At 39.2% G+C, this 17,510-nt stretch overlaps 1 protein-coding gene across 2 annotated transcripts in view; it reads right to left on the reverse strand.

The window, feature by feature from the left end:
• The window catches only part of LOC128658089 (calpain-8-like), a 314,417-nt gene that overhangs the window by 237,304 nt on the left and 59,603 nt on the right, over nt 1-17,510 (reverse strand). For both annotated transcript variants that reach the window (XM_053712543.1, XM_053712542.1), the window contains exons 2-3: nt 11,501-11,570; nt 9,818-9,936 (exon numbers count right to left, since the gene is read on the reverse strand). In XM_053712543.1, the coding sequence (XP_053568518.1) occupies nt 9,818-9,936; nt 11,501-11,570 (189 nt within the window). The remainder of the gene's footprint in view (nt 1-9,817; nt 9,937-11,500; nt 11,571-17,510) is intronic.

Consider the following 17,510-nt stretch of genomic DNA (forward strand, 5'->3'; position numbering starts at 1 on the left):
ATTTATTTTAACTAGGTAGAATAGTTACTAAATTGTTATTAACTATTTAATAAACTACCTAGCTAAAATAAATACAAAAGTACCTGTAAAATAAAACCTAACCTAAATTACAATAACAACTAGCACTACACTATAATTAAATTAATTCCCTAAATTAAATACAATTAAATAAAATTAGCTAAATTACAAAAAAACAAACACTAAATTACAGAAAATAATAAACAAATTACAAGATTTTTAAACTAGTTACACATAATCTAATCCCCCTAACAAAATAACCCCCCCCCCCAAATAAAAAAAGCCCTACCCTACACTAAATTACAAATAGCCCTTAAAAGGGCCCTTTGTGGGGCCTTGCCCCAAAGTAATCAGCTCTTTTACCTGTAAACAAAATTACAAATACCCCCCAACATTAAAACCCACCACCCACCCAACCAACCCTACTCTAAAACCCACCCAATACCCCCTTAAATAAACCTAACACTAACCCCTTGAAGATCACCTTACCAGGAGAAGTCTTCATCCAACCGGGCCGAAGTCCTCAACGAATCCGGCAGAAGTGGTCCTCCAGACGGGCAGAAGTGGTCCTCCAGATGGGCAGAAGTCTTCATCTAGACGGCATCTTCTATCTTCATCCATCCGGCGCGGAGCGGGTCCATCTACAAGACATCCGACGCGGAGCATCCTCTTCTTTCCAACAGCGACTGAAGAATGAAGGTACCTTTAAGTGACGTCATCCAAGATGGCGTCCCTTAAATTCTGATTGGCTGATAGAATTCTATCAGTAAATCGGAATTAAGGTAGAAAAAATCCTATTGGCTGATGCAATCAGCCAATAGGATTGAGCTGACATCCTATTGGCTGATTGAAACAGCCAATAGAATGCCAGCTCAATCCTATTGGCTGATTGGGTCAGCCAATAGGATTGAAGTTCAATCCTATTGGCTGATTGCATCAGCCAATAGGATTTTTCCTACCTTAATTCCGAATCAGCCAATAGGATTGAGCTTTAATCCTGTTGGCTGATACAATCAGCCAATAGGATTGAGCTCACATTCTATTGGCTGATTGGAACAGCCAATAGAATGCAATAGAATGCAAGCTCAATCCTATTGGCTGATTATTTAGATTTATTTAAATTATATTTAAGTTAGGGGGGGTAGGGTTAGACTTAGATTTAGGGGTTAATAACGTTAGTATAGTGATGGCGACGTTGGGGGTGGCAGATTAGGGGTTAATAAATGTAGGTAGGTGTCGGCGATGTTAGGGACGGCAGATTAGGGGTTAATAATATTTAACTAATGTTTGCCAGGCGGGAGTGCGGTGGTTTAGGGGTTAATATATTTATTATAGTGGCGGCGATGTCCGGTTCGGCAGATTAGGGGTTAAAAATTTTCTTTTAGTGTTTGCGATGTGGGGGGGCCTCGGTTTAGGGGTTAATAGGTAGTTTATGGGTGTTAGTGTACTTTTTAGCACTTTAGTTAAGAGTTTTATGCTACGGCGTTGTAGTGTAAAACTCTTAACTACTGACTTTAAAATGCGGTACCAGTCTTGACAGGAGATGCAAGTCCCATTGAAAAAAGAGGATACGCAATTTACATAAGTGGATTTGCGGTATTTCCAAGTCTGGCCAAAAAAGTGAGCGGTACATCTGTACCTGCAAGACTCGTAATACCAGCGGGCGTTAAAAAGCAGCGTTGGGACCTGCCAACGCTGCTTTTTAAGCCTAACGCACAACTCGTAATCTAGCCGTTAGTTTGTAGAAATCTTCTTGTTTAATCTGAGCACTTTACCTTTTACGTAATACATTCTACCAAGACCCATCTAATTCTTATATATGTTTATTAAGATTAGAATATGTTTGTATTAGAGACTTTGTGCTGTTAATACATTATGCAAGCAGGAGATAACTAATATTGTTTTTCTAGTTTGTCAAAGTTTAACTAATGTTATTCATCTTATTTCTAAATCAGAATATTTAGGGTTAATCCTCAGAAAATCGTATACTATGTTTTTAACCTATCAAGATGCTATGGAGGGTTTAAAAGCTAGTCACAGATGTAGATGATTAGGTCTATGATTAAGGTCTTCTAAGACCGAAACCGGTCAGACGTTTATCTGATTGGTTTGGAATTTTTTGCACTTTCCTGTGTATATATTTTTAATTTTGACTAGAATAAAGTATGATTTTTTACTTTTTCAATCCTGAGGCTTTCTGGACATTCTTTTTTACCCAAAACATTCTTTTGTGAATTAGACAGAGCAATTTACTACTATTATCAAATTTGCTTTGTTCCAATGATATTCTGTGTTGAAGAGATGCCTAGGTAGACATCTGGAGCCTAGGTAGACATCTGGAGCGGAAATAGGATAACATTCTTACAAAACTGCTACCCTATAGAGCTCTAGAAATGGGCCTGCTCTTAAGTATACATCCATGCTTTTCAACAAAAGATACTAAAAGAATGAGAAAAAAATGATAATAGATGTAAATGAGAAAGTTGTTTAAAATATCATGCTCTATCTGAATCATAAAATAAAAAATTGGGTTAAATATCCCTTTATTTTTCAGACAAATTACAGTGTTTTCTGTCACTTTAAAGCAGGGATGGGGAACATTGGCCCTCCAGATGTTTCAGAACTACATTTCCATTGATGCTCAACTGGACTTTCTGTGCCTAAGCATCATGGATAATGTAGTTCTGAAACATCAGGAGGGCCAAGGTTCCCCATCCCTGCTTTAAAGTCTCAGAATTTGTAACATGCTACACAGTAAATTAAACTAACTATCCGCAACAAACGCAACAAAAATTCAGCGAGATTACGAGTTTTGCGTTAGAGGCTATGCGGTGCTAATGAGCAGTTTTCTCTCACCGCTCACTTACATACAGCGCTGGTATTACGGGTTTTTAAAAACCCGGCGTTAAAAGACAAAAAGTGAGCGTAGAGCAACATTTTGCTCCACAGTCCACTCTTCACTTCAATACCAGCGCTGCTTAAGTCAGCGGTGAGCTGGTCGTACGTGCTCGTGCACTATTTCCCCATAAGAATCAACGGGGAGAGCCGGCTGAGAAAAAGTCTAACACCTGCAAAAAAACAGCGTATAACTCAGTAACGCAGCCCCATTGATTCCTATGGGGAAATAAAATTTATGTTTACACCTAACACCCTAACATGAACCCCGAGTCTAAACACCCCTAATATTACACTTATTAACCCCTAATCTGCCACCCCCGACATCGCCAACACCAGCATTATACTTATTAACCCCTAATCTACCACTCCGGACATCGCTGCCACTATAAAATAAACATATTAACCCCTAAACCGCCGCACTCCCGCATCGCAAACACTAGTTAAATATTATTAACCCCTATTCTGTCGCCCCTAACATCGTCGCCACCTACCTACATTTATTAACCCCTAATCTGATGTCCCCAACGTCGCCACCACTATACTAAATGTATTAACCCCTAAACCTAAGTCTAACCCTAACCCTAAAACCACCTAACTTAAATATAATTACAATAAATCTAAATAAATATTAATATTATTACCTAAATAATTCCTATTTAAATCTAAATACTTACCTGTAAAATAAACCCTAAGCTAGCTACAATAAAACTAATAGTTACATTGTAGCTAGCTTAGGGTTTATTTTTATTTTACTGGCAAGTTTGTATTTATTTTAACTAGGTAGAATAGTTATTAAATAGTTATTAACTACCTAGCTAAAATAAATACAAATTTACCTGTAAAATAAAACATAACCTAAGTTACACTAACACCTAACACTACACTACAATTAAATAAATTAACCAAATTAACTAAATTAAAAACAATTAAATAAATTAAATTAGCTAAATCACACAAAACCCCCCCACTAAATTACAGAAAATAAAAAACAAATTACAGATCTTTAAACTAATTACACCTAATGTAATAGCCCTATCAAAATAAAAAAGCCCCCCCCCCCAAAATAACAAAACCCTAGCCTAAACTAAACTATCAATAGCCCTTAAAAGGGGCTTTTGAGGGGCATTGCCCCAAAGTAATCAGATCTTTTACCTGTAAAAAGAAAATACAAACAACCCCCCCAACAGTAAAACCCACCCACCACCCACACAACCAACCCCCAAATAAAATACTAACTAAAAAAACCTAAGCTCCCCATTGCCCTGAAAAGGGCATTTGGATGGGCATTGCCCTTAAAAGGGCAGTTAGCTCTTTTGCGACCCAAAGCCCTAACCTAAAAATAAAACCCACCCAATACACCCTTAAAAAAAACCTAACACTAACCCCCTGAAGATCGACTTACTGTTCTGAAGACCGGACATCCATCCTCAAGGAAGCAGCAGAAGTCATCATCCAACCGGGCGGAAGTCCTCAACAAAGCCGGGAGAAGTCTTCATCCAAGCTGGGCGAAGTGGTCCTCCAGACGGGCAACATTTTTCATCCAGACGGCATCTACTATCTTCATCCATCCGACGCGGAGAGACTCCATCTTCAAGACATCCGACGCGGAGCATCCTCTTCATCCGGAGTCTTCTTACTGAATGACGGTTCCTTTAAGTGACGTCATCCAAGATGGTGTCCCTTAGATTCCGATTGGCTGATAGAATTCTATCAGCCAATCGGAATTAAGGTAGAAAAAATCCTATTGGCTGATCCAATCAATCAATTGAATGCATCAGCCAATAGGATTTTTTCTACCTTAATTCTGATTGGATGATAGAGAATTCCGTCTGGCAGACCACTTCGCCCGGCTTGGATGAAGACTTCTCCCGGCTTCGTTGAGGACTTCGGCCCTGTTGGATGAAGACTTCTGCCGCTTCCTTGAGGATGGATGTCCGGTCTTCAGAACAGTAAGTCGCAATGCCCAACCAAATGCCCTTTTCAGGGCAATGGGGAGCTTAGGTTTTTTTAGTTAGTATTTTATTTGGGGGGTTGGTTGTGTGGGTGGTGGGTTTTACTGTTGGGGTGTTGTTTGTATTTTCTTTTTACAAGTAAAAGAGCTGATTACTTTGGGGCAATGCCCCGCAAAAGGCCCTTTTAAGGGCTATTGATAGTCTAGTTTAGGCTAGGGTTTTTTTTATTTTGGCAGGGCTTTTTTATTTTGATTGGGCTATTAGATTAGGTGTAATTAGTTTAAAGATCTGTCATTTGTTTTTTATTTTCTGTAATTTAGTGTTGGTTTTTTTTGTGATTTAGCTAATTTAATTTAATTTATTTAATTGTTTTTAATTTAGTTAATTTATTTAATTGTAGTGTAGTGTTAGGTGTTAGTGTAACTTAGGTTATGTTTTATTTTACAGGTAAATTTGTATTTATTTTAGCTAGGTAGTTAATAACTATTTGCATACAAAGAGAGAAGCGCTCTACCAGGAACGAACAACAGCTCAGTGGCTTGTTCTATGGCTTGTTCTATGGCGATTTACCACCCGGAAGCAGCCTCTTTTAGACCAGTGTGCTTTTCACAGAAGAAAACTTTCCTGAAGTATATCAGTCTGATCCTGCCAAGTGAGGTCAGTCCAGCCCCGAAATACCAGGCAATTCTCCTCTGAACAAGGAACATGACAACCCCAGACGATCGTTTCGGCCTCCTATGGGCCTCGTCAGTGAGGTGCAGCCACATTCCTCTAAGCACACTGGGCAAGGAGTCCACGTCTGGTTTCCCCCATCACCCATAGGGAGACTTCCCCAGGGTCATAATAATTTGCATACAAAGAGAGAAGCGCTCTACCAGGAACGAACAACAGCTCAGTGGCTTGTTCTATGGCGATTTACCACCCGGAAGCAGCCTCTTTTAGACCAGTGTGCTTTTCACAGAAGAAAACTTTCCTGAAGTATATCAGTCTGATCCTGCCAAGTGAGGTCAGTCCAGCCCCGAAATACCAGGCAATTCTCCTCTGAACAAGGAACATGACAACCCCAGACGATCGTTATTATGACCCTGGGGAAGTCTCCCTATGGGTGATGGGGGAAACCAGACGTGGACTCCTTGCCCAGTGTGCTTAAAGGAATGTGGCTGCACCTCACTGACGAGGCCCATAGGAGGCCAAAACGATCGTCTGGGGTTGTCATGTTCCTTGTTCAGAGGAGAATTGCCTGGTATTTCGGGGCTGGACTGACCTTACTTGGCAGGATCAGACTGATATACTTCAGGAAAGTTTTCTTCTGTGAAAAGCACACTGGTCTAAAAGAGGCTGCTTCCGGGTGGTAAATCGCCATAGAACAAGCTACTGAGCTGTTGTTCGTTCCTGGTAGAGCGCTTCTCTCTTTGTATGCAAATTATTATGACCCTGGGGAAGTCTCCCTATGGGTGATGGGGGAAACCAGACGTGGACTCCTTTCCCAGTGTGCTTAAAGGAATGTGGCTGCACCTCACTGACGAGGCCCATAGGAGGCCAAAACGATCGTCTGGGGTTGTCATGTTCCTTGTTCAGAGGAGAATTGCCTGGTATTTCGGGGCTGGACTGACCTTACTTGGCAGGATCAGACTGATATACTTCAGGAAAGTTTTCTTCTGTGAAAAGCACACTGGTCTAAAAGAGGCTGCTTCCGGGTGGTAAATCGCCATAGAACAAGCTACTGAGCTGTTGTTCGTTCCTGGTAGAGCGCGTCTCTCTTTGTATGCAAGTTAATAACTATTTAATAACTATTCTACCTAGTTAAAATAAATACAAACTTGCCAGTAAAATAAAAATAAACCCTAAGATAGATACAATGTAACTATTAGTTATATTGTAGCTAGCTTAGGGTTTATTTTATAGGTATTTAGTTTTAAATAGGAATTATTTAGGTAATAATATTAATTTTTATTTAGATTTATGGTAATTGAATTTAAGTTAGGGGGTGTTAGGGTTAGACTTAGGTTTAGGGGTTAATACATTTAGAATAGTGGCGGCGACGTTGGGGGCGGCAGATTAGGGGTTAATAAGTGTAGGTAGGTTGCGGCGACATTGGGGGCGGCAGATTAGGGGTTAATAAAAATAATGTAGGTGTCTGCGATGTTGGGGGCAGCAGATTAAGGGTTAATAAGTATAATGTTGTTGGCGGCGAAGTCCGGAGCGGCAGATTAGGGGTTAATAAGTATAATATAAGTGGCGGCGAGGTTAGGGACAGCAGATTAGGGGTTAATATTATTTAACTAGTGTTTGAGAGGCGGGAGTGCGGCGGTTTAGGGGTTCATATGTTTATTATAGTGGCGGCGATGTACGGAGCGGCAGATTAGGGTTTAAAAATGTTTATTTTAGTGTTTGCGATGCGGGAGGGCCTTGGTTTAGGGGTTAATAGGTAGTTTATGTGTGTTAGTGTACTTTTTAGCACTTTAGTTATGAGTTTTATGCTACAGCGTTATAGTGTAAAACTCATAACTACTGACTTTTAAATGCGTTAGGACTCTTGACGGGGTAAGGTGTACCGCTCACTTTTTGGCCTCCCAGGACAGACTCGTAATACCAACGCTATGGAAGTCCCATAGAAAAAAAAGGGTTTACGAAGTTTACGTAAGCCAAAAAAGTGTGCGGGGACCCTAAACCTGCAAGACTTGTAATAGCAGCGGTAGTGAAAAAGCAGCGTTAGGACCTGTTAACGCTGCTTTTTCAGCTAACGCAAAACTCATAATCTAGGCGATTATTTCTATATAAATAAATATATATTCATATACACACATATATATATATATATACAGTATATATATATATATATATATATATATACAGTATATATATACTGTATATATATATATATATATATATATATATATTTATACACACATATAAACTATAAAGCTGTACAAATGACAATTCATTTTAAATGCTTTTAAAACATTTAGTATTTAGACTTTTTGCAGTGCTGTAAATAATAATAGTTGATAGTTAAATACTATGCATTTAGAAAAATGACTTCAGTGCCACTTTAATAACTTTGCATTGTTTTCCCAGGACCTTTGCAGTGAGTGAACCACCTGACTGATTTTACTAGCCACCCGGCTAAAATTAACCACCAGGGGCGAGATTACGCAGGCTTCAGCACATTCACTGCAACCCGCGCCACCCGTGATTTCACCTCGCACATCGGAGTATTTCATATACGGTGCCGGCAGTTCATAAAGTGCTCTAAGTCGCATAAACTAGCGATGTCGAGAAATGAGCGTAAATTCAAATTTCTGGAGTCGCCAGTGACTTACAGCACTTTGGAAACTGCCGGTGCCTAAGAAAAGAAAAAAAATATCAAATCTCCCGTAAAAGTCTAACCCGCCTCCCAAAAATAAACCTGACACGTCAAAACCTCTATATCCGCAATCTGGTCGCCAGATTCAGTTCCAGGGTCGCCGGTCTTCAGCTCCGCGGTCTTCAGCTCCCCTCCGCTCCGCAAAGGATGTTCCAGGAAGAAGAAAGAAGAGGTCGCCACTTGGAAGAAGACTTCACCGCCTGGAACAGGGCCTTCTCCGTCGGACTTCAGTACGGGGAGTAGCAACCTGGGGGTTAGACTTAGGATTTTTTAAGGTTTTTTTTTTTCATTTTTTTTTATCTAGATAGGGTGGGCAGTAAAAAAGCTAAATGTCTTTTAAGGGCAATGCCCAACAAATGCCCTTTTCAGGGCAATGGGTAGTTTAGGCTTTTTAGTGTTAGGTTCTTTTATTTGGGGGGGTTTGGTGGGTGGGGTGGTTTAACTGTTAGGGGGGCTTTGTGTATTTTGTTAAAAAGGTGATTATCTTGGGGCAATGCCCTGCAAAAAGCCCTTTTAAGGACTACTGGTAGTTTATTAGAGTAAGGGGTGTTTTTATTTTGGGGGGGCTTTTTTTATTTTCATAGGGATTAGGTATAATTTATTTTAAATTTGGTAATTTTCTTTTTTATTTTATGTAATCTTAGATTTTTTTATTTTCTGTAATTGTAGCTTAAAGGGACAGTCTACACCAGCATTTTGATTAGACTGTCCCTTTAATTTATACTTAGTTTATTTGTATTTTTAAAGTAGTGTTAGTTTTTTTAAATTTAATAGTAATTTTAGTATTTTGTAAATTAGGTAATTTGGGTTAATTTAGCGGGTGTTAGGTTAGGGGTGTTAGGTTAGGGGTAAGGTTTATTGCGTTGGGGGCTTTGGCGGATTAGGGGTTAATAGTTTTAATAGGTAGTTTGCGATGTTGGGGTTGGCTGATTAAGGGGTTAATAATTTATTTATTACTTGAGGTGTGGGTTTGATGGCGGATATAGGGGTTAATAGTTTAATTAGGCTAATTGCGTTGTGGGGGGGTTGTCGGTTTAGGGGTTAATTCTTTTTTTAGTTCCGATGTGTGTTTGATGGCAGATATAGGGGTTAATACACTTTATTAGTTATTGCGGTGGGGGATTGTGGATGACAGGTAGATAGATATTGCGCATGCGTTAGGAGTTTTTGCAGGCATTTTCGGGAGTTACGGTGCTCCCATACTCAGGGCAAGGCTTGCTACGGCTGCCTTTTATGGCGAGGTGAAAATGGAGTAAGATTTATCCATTTTTGCCACAGAAGTCCTTGCGCTAAATATTGGATACCGATTTGCGACGCGGTCCCATGTTAGCTTATGGGAGTAAAAATTGCGGGCGACGGGTGAAATATATGTGCCGCATTTATATGCGGTGCTGTATATAGGATACCAAACCTGCACAAAAAACGGCTTCGCCGGCTTTTGCAGGCAATGCCTCATATGTGATTTAGTCCCTGGCTTGCAAAATTTTCTGTGGGGAAAACTGCTGTGTAATTTAGTAGCATACATTTTGGGCTTGGTAAAGTCTATTTAAACATCAGATACAATAAAATATAATTTGCATACCTTAAAGTGGAAGATTCCTGCATAGTCTGTCTGGAAACTTTGATTTCCAGGGACCACAAGGGATAGGAACTCCTCATTCATTGTAAGAGAGGCAATAGAAGCGAGGAACCAGCAATCCCCTGTACAGAAAAAGTTTAGACTGTTAAGCTAAAGTGCAAACTCTCTTAATTTTTCTCTAACAGTGGTGATTGGGCAATTCTCTCAAAGTACAGCTAAATTAACTCACACTTGTAGATACTATGGGGCCGAATTATCAAGCTCCGAATGGAGCTTGATGCCCCTGTTTCCGAGTGAACCTTCAGGCTCACCCGGAAACAGAAGTTATGAAGCAGCGGTCTGCTCCACAATTCAACCTGATCGAGTACGATCGGGTTGATTGACACCCCCCTGCTGGCCGCCCATTGGCCGCGAATCTGCAGGGGGCGGCGTTGCACCAGCAGCTCTTGTGAGCTGCTGGTGCAATGCTGAATACGGAGAGCGTATTGCTCTCCGCATTCAGCAAGATCTTGCGGACCTGATCCGCACTGTCGGATCAGGTCTGCAAAACCATTGGTAAATAGGCCTCCATAACTTGTCCGCCTGCTCTGAGGCTGCGCACATTTATCTGTCCGATCCTACATGATCGGGCTGATTGACACCCCCTGCTAGTGGCCAAATGGCCACAAATCTGCAGGGGGCGGAATTGCAATGATAAATGCCAACAGCGTATGCTATCGTCATTTATCGATGTGCGGCAGACATGATATGCTACATCGTATAATGTCTGTCTGCACTGTAATAAATCAGCCATCTATATTTTTGTTGATTCAACGAGTCGTCCAATTCACTAACAGTCGAATACATTATTGGATGAAAATAATGAAGATTGAATAATTGCTTTACCAAATTAATTTGTTCAGTTTGGCCCTAAAAAAGGTTCATGAAGGGAGGAACTATATATTTTTTTTTACTCAGCTACTTTGTTTGCATTTATGTACAGGAGGTCTGGCCAATCCTGTGTCCATTGTCCCCTGTCTAAACCGGCCTTAGTATTACTAATGATTGATGTTAGGGACAACCAGCAAGGCTAAAATGTTGGATTATTATCATACAAGCCTTAACCTAGCATAGGGAGGTGGGAGATAAGAAGAGGCTCAGATATTTTTAATCCCGTTGACTAGAGATATTGGAACGTGCAGCTGTGTGACTTCTGTGCCTTTGTGAGCTAGTCATTGACTCAGATTCCATTAGTTAGTTTTATGTTCGGTTAACATTGAACGACAGAGCATTTATATTGTTTGAATTCTATAATGTAAGATTTTTGTTTAAATTTGTTGAATATATGTGCTGTTCCAATTGGAAATCGTTATGAATCTAAATCCAATATTTGTCCAAAAGAAATGCCCACAAGAATTAAATTTGGCCAAACCAAGAGTTGGGGAAAATCTAAAACAAGTCTTTGAGATAAAACAAAGTTTTTATCCATGCACATCTATTATGTATGTAAAAATATATATGCAAAATTATGTGTTGCTCTTTTACCCTTATATATCTGACAATGAAAATAGCAGAATGACGCTGCTTGTAGCTATATTAGTTTCCATAACGAATGCTGAATAACTATTTTTTACCTAATGATGACTAGTAACAGTGCTACTGTAGATGTACAGTTTAATGTACCATTCATTTTTTTCTCTGACTTACCAACAGACCCTTGGCAAACATCTACACATTTTGCTCCATCCACAATAAACTGAGGGTTGGTTTTTATCTCCTGAGAATCAGAAAGAGAGCAGTTATTATACACTGTGAAAACTGATAAAAGGCTCATGATAATGAAGAAAAGACTGCATCTTATTCACATTCTTATAAATAAATGGACTATGCCTAGGGTCACAAGCAGTCCCGGACAGGCATTGGGTGATCGGAGGAAAGTGGGGTCTTGATCGTATGGAAATGAGGCATGTGTACAGCCTATGCTCATAGAAGTTTTCATACCAAATGCACACATGTGACCTCAGATCTGTTCCCATAGGTGCAGCCCTCATTAGCTATAGGCTCCTAATGGTCCCCAATCAGTGACAAATCCAGATTGCAGATATACACACAGACAGAAATAACTTGTAATAAGATGATTTCTCTGCAGTCTTACAGTAAATTAACATACTAGGTGAGTTTGAATTTTGTATTTTCTATATCCAAACCCCATCCCCCACATGCCTTATATGCATGAGAAAATCCGGGGTTGTTAATGGAGGAGACGATGCTAATCATGGTAATTATGTTAGCAGAATAATCATTGTTTTGCAGTTCCTTATCTGATCATCTATGCTGAAGCCATTTAGGAACAGATATGTAGCAGAGTTAGGCTGGCAAAGTCTGCCATGTGGATTTCCAAAAGTCAGTGTTGTAAAACTCTTACGGCTAGATTTAGAGTTCTGCGGCCAAAGGGGTGCGTTAGCTACGCGTGTATTTTTTCCCCCGCACCTTTTAAATACCGCTGGTATTTAGAGTTCACAGAAGGGCTGCGTTAGGTTCAAAAAGGGAGCGTAGAGCATAATTTACCACCACTGCAACTCTCAATACCAGCGGTGCTTACAGACGCGGCCAGCTTCAAAAACGTGCTCGTGCAAAAAAGCAGCGTTCAGCTCCTAACGCAGCCCCATTGTTTCCTATGGGGAAACACTCCCTAAGTCTGCACCTAACACCCTAACATGTACCCCGAGTCTAAACACCCCTAACCTTACACTTATTAACCCATAATCTGCCGCCCCCCGCTATCGCTGACCCCTGCATTTTATTATTAACCCCTAATCTGCCACTCCGTACACCTCCGCAACCTACATTATCCCTATGTACCCCTAATCTGCTGCCCCTAACCCCCGCCGACCCCTATATTATATTTATTACCCCCTAATCTGCCCCCCAACATCGCCGCTACCTACCTACAATTATTAACCCCTAATCTACCAACCAGACCTCACCGCTACTCTAATAAATGTATTAACCCCTAAAGCTAAGTCTAACCCTAACCCTAACACCCCCCTAAGTTAAATATAATTTTTATCTAACGAAATAAAATAAATCTTATTAAATAAATTAATCCTATTTAAAGCTAAATACTTACCTGTAAAATAAACCCTAATATAGCTACAATATAACAAATAATTATATTGTAGCTATTTTAGGGTTTATATTTATTTTACAGGCAACTTTGTATTTATTTTAACCAGGTACAATAGCTATTAAATAGTTAATAACTATTTAATAGCTACCTAGTTAAAATAATTACAAAATTACCTGTAAAATAAATCCTAACCTAAGTTACAATTAAACCTAACACTACACTATCATTAAATAAATTAAATACAAATACCTACAAATAAATACAAATAAATACACTAACTAAAACACAAAAAATAAAAAAAGAACTAAGTTACAAAAAATAAAAAAATAATTTACAAACATTATAAAAATATTACAACAATTTTAAGCTAATTACACCTACTCTAAGCCCCCTAATAAAATAACAAAGCCCCCAAAATAAAAAAATGCCCTACCCTATTCTAAAATAAAAATTGAAAAGCTCTTTTACCTTACCAGCCCTTAAAAGGGCCTTTTGCGGGGCATGCCCCAAAGAATTCTGCTCTTTTGCCTGTAAAAAAAAACATACAATACCCCCCCAACATTACAACCCACCACCCACATACCCCTAATCTAACCCAAACCCCCCTTAAATAAACCTAACACTAAGCCCCTGAAGATCTTCCTACCTTATCTTCACCACGCCGGGTATCACCGATCTGTCCAGAAGAGGGTCCGAAGTCTTCCTCCTATCCGGGCGATGTCTTCATCCAAGCGGGGGCTGAAGAGGTCCATCATCCGGCTGAAGTTTTCATCCAAGCGGGGGCTGAAGAGGTCCATCATCCGGCTAAAGTCTTCTATCAAGCGGCATCTTCAATCTTCTTTCTTCCGGCTCCATCTTCATCCCGCTGACGCGGAACATCCTTCCTCCACGACGAACTCCCGACAAATGAAGGTTCCTTTACGGGACGTCATCCAAGATGGCGTCCCTCGAATTCCGATTGGCTGATAGAATCCTATCAGCCAATCGGAATTCGAGGGACACCATCTTGGATGATGTCCCTTAAAGGAACCTTCATTCGTCGGGAGTTCGTCGTGGAGGAAGGATGTTCCGCGTCGGCGGGATGAAAATGGAGCCGGAAGAAAGAAGATTGAAGATGCCGCTTGATAGAAGACTTCAGCCGGATGATGGACCTCTTCAGCCCCCGCTTGGATGAAGACTTCAGCCGGATGATGGACCTCTTCAGCCCCCACTTGGATGAAGACATCGCCCGGATAGGAGGAAGACTTCGGACCCTCTTCTGGACGGATTGGTGATACCCGGCGTGGTGAAGATAAGGTAGGAAGATCTTCAGGGGCTTAGTGTTAGGTTTATTTAAGGGGGGTTTGGGTTAGATTAGGGGTATGTGGGTGGTGGGTTGTAATGTTGAGGGAGGGGTATTGTATGTTTTTGTTTTACAGGCAAAAGAGCAGAATTCTTTGGGGCATGCCCCGCAAAAGGCCCTTTTAAGGGCTGTAGTAGAAAAAAAGAGAAGAAAAGAGGGCGCCAATAGTGTGATATTGTTTGTTTCACAGCAGAAATTAAACACAAAAATTGCGCTTACCAAAAAGAGTTGCACTGAACTCTGACCAGTGCGATATCGCCTGCTGGCACTTTACTCAGCGGCCAGTACACTGTGTATGGGCATATATCCTCCAGATGACCTTTGTAATTCTGTGTATTCGACTCAAGGATATGTGAACCTTAGAAAATAGAGAGGGGACTCCACATAGTGTAATATGTCTTTTCAAAAGGATGGAGGAAACATGTATTATGCTTACCAAAGGAATAGGCACTGTTCTGTGACCAGTGCAGTCTCGCCTGCTAGCACCTTATACAGCGGCTAGTATGCTGTGTGTTGGTGTGTCCTCTCTGTTTCTTGGAGTGTACGACTCTCTGTGAAAAGTCTTCAGTTGTAGCCGTGCGCGTTACTTTGTGATGGAATGTCTGTTGAATTGTTACAACCGAGTATAGAATGGTTGTAACTGTTTAGGTAGTTTGTAACTTAGCGGCACTAAATAAAAATTGGAAAAAGTTGGACAACTTCCAGATAGAATTTAAAATTTAAAAGGCTTTAATGACGCGTTTCTCGACCAGCTACGGGTCGTTTCATCAGATATAAAGCAGATAAAATACACTTCAAATTGTAACATTATATGCACATTTGAATAATTAAAACCGGAAGTTGTCACTAAAAAATAACCAATGGGTACATCTTAAAGACTCCAGCTGAGGTATCAACAATGTGTCCTCAGCTGTTACATTCTAGCATTATTTAAAAGTTATTAAACAATCAAGGGATTTAACAGAAAAACACTGTTACAATAATGTGTTCATGTCGATGTCAAAGAATTGAGGGTATATATACACAAATTTCTAAGTGTATTTTATTGTTGTTATTATTTCGACCTTTTAGGATTGTGTTAAACTGAATGGTCACATTTGGTGTAATGTTTTGGAATTCTTAATAAACAATAAAATTTGTAGTATCTTTTTGATTGTGTGTGTGCACTTGTATATTCATATTAGACTATGTGTTTTTGTTTGTGAAGTGTAAATGAATTTTTGTATATCCCTATTAGCAAAGGATGTTAGAAAATATGTATATCGTATGTCTCTTAAGTATTTATATTTCTAAAGTTAGACATATCTATTAACGTTCTTCTTATGTGTCTTTTCAAAATCTTGGAATATATCGACATATTCACTCCGTTTTCAGGGAATAAAGAAATAATAAATCCTAATTCATAATGAATGTATTAAGTGGACAAAACATTTTTTGAAAGAAGAAACTTATTTAATTTTGTTTGTAGCTGCAATCATAAATATCTTTGCAACCAAAAAATTCTTTGTGTGCAAATGATGTTGCGTGTCTGAGTCTAAAATCTACGTGTGTGAACCGAAATATGTTTAGGAAAAATGTGTTGTTAGCTGTCTGTGATCTGAACATATTTTTATTTTTATATATGTGTGTATTATTCAAGATGAGTATCTTGCTCTAGTTTTTTCGTGCTGTGATTGTGGATGTGTTTGATTTGATCTGAAACATATTTTTTATTTTTTATGTATGTATTGCTCATATATAGTGTCTTGCTGCAAATTTTTTCGTGCTGTGATTCGATTGGATATATCTGTGTTGAATTTGGTGTAGTGTGTATGTACATGAACTGTTTGAAAATATATATTGGGTGTGTATGAATTTCTCTTTGGTATATAAAAAAGGGGACGTGATGATTCTGTAGATGTAATCTAACAGAGGTTAATCTAAAATATGGTCATACAGTTATATGTGTGTATTGACGCCAGTATTTTCGCCTTGTTCTGCTGGCAATGTATATGTGAAATTTAATCGGTGTGTGGGTTTGTAAATGTGTTGAAACGAAAAATGATGTGTATGTGAATGTGTGTCAATGTTCCCTAGTCAGTGTGTGTATCCTCCAATAATCATTATAATAGTCAGTGTGTTTTAGAATGAAAGAAAATATGTGTATGTGTGTGTAGTCTATGTTCACTAATCAGCTTGTATATACTCAAAAATACTTGTAATGGTATTAATGAAAATTAATAGTACATGTTAGTGTTTCAGGTGCTAGCTCCCCCTATAGGAATCTCTAGGGTTCCTTAAGTGAAATTTGAGTTAGATGAATATGGAATTTGGTCCACATTCATTAACACCATTTTTGGTATCCATATCTAATACTTGAAAGTGCCTAAAAGAAGTGTAATGTGGATCAACTAGTTGAAGGCTGCTAAATCCAAATTGGCGTTGAGCCCAAATGGGTGTAGAGTCTTCAACCGGTAGATCCAAAAAGTTTCGCGTTGTCTGAGTCTGATTAGTCTATTGTAGTCCGTATTTTTGGGAACATAATCTATCGGAATGTATTTGAAAATATATGGGTTCCCATTGTGTTTCAATAAACAATGGTTGGGTATACTATGTTTTATGTTCTTTTTTCTGGAATTCTTACAATTCTGATGGTGTTCTCCCCATCTAGTTCTCAATTTTCTAGAGGTGCGGCCTTCATATTGTAGGCCGCACACACATTCCATAAGGTATACCGTATAGGATGATTCACAGTTAAAGAATATGGGAATTTGAAAGATTTCTCCTGTAACCGTTGATTTAAAAGTTTTTGTGCCAGATTTAATTATTTTGCATGTGCCACATCCTGCTTTCCCACATTTGTACATTCCACATAAGCCAAAAATCCCCCTATTTTGTATTGGAGTCTGATTGGTCTTTTTTGTGTGTATGTGTTTAACTTTTTTACTTGGAGCTAGTTTGCTTCTGAGGGTAGGGGCTCTTCTATTCACAAATTTTGGTTTGTCATTTACTAGACTTTTCAAAATTGGATCCCTCTGAATAATATGCCAGTGTTTGGACACTATATGCTGTATCTTATTGAAATCAGAGTTGTATTGAGTGATGAAGCATATGTCTTTTAGTTCTAAAGAATCTGGTTGCCTTTTGTTCTTATTATTCACGAGAATATCATCTCTGTTTAATTCTGATGCTCTATGTAAGGCTTTGTCTAATAATAACGGAGGGTATTCCTTCTCTAGGAATCTATTGTATAGAGTTTTACTTTG

Source organism: Bombina bombina, chromosome 4 (assembly GCF_027579735.1).
Source record: "Bombina bombina isolate aBomBom1 chromosome 4, aBomBom1.pri, whole genome shotgun sequence".
NCBI lineage: Eukaryota > Metazoa > Chordata > Amphibia > Anura > Bombinatoridae > Bombina > Bombina bombina.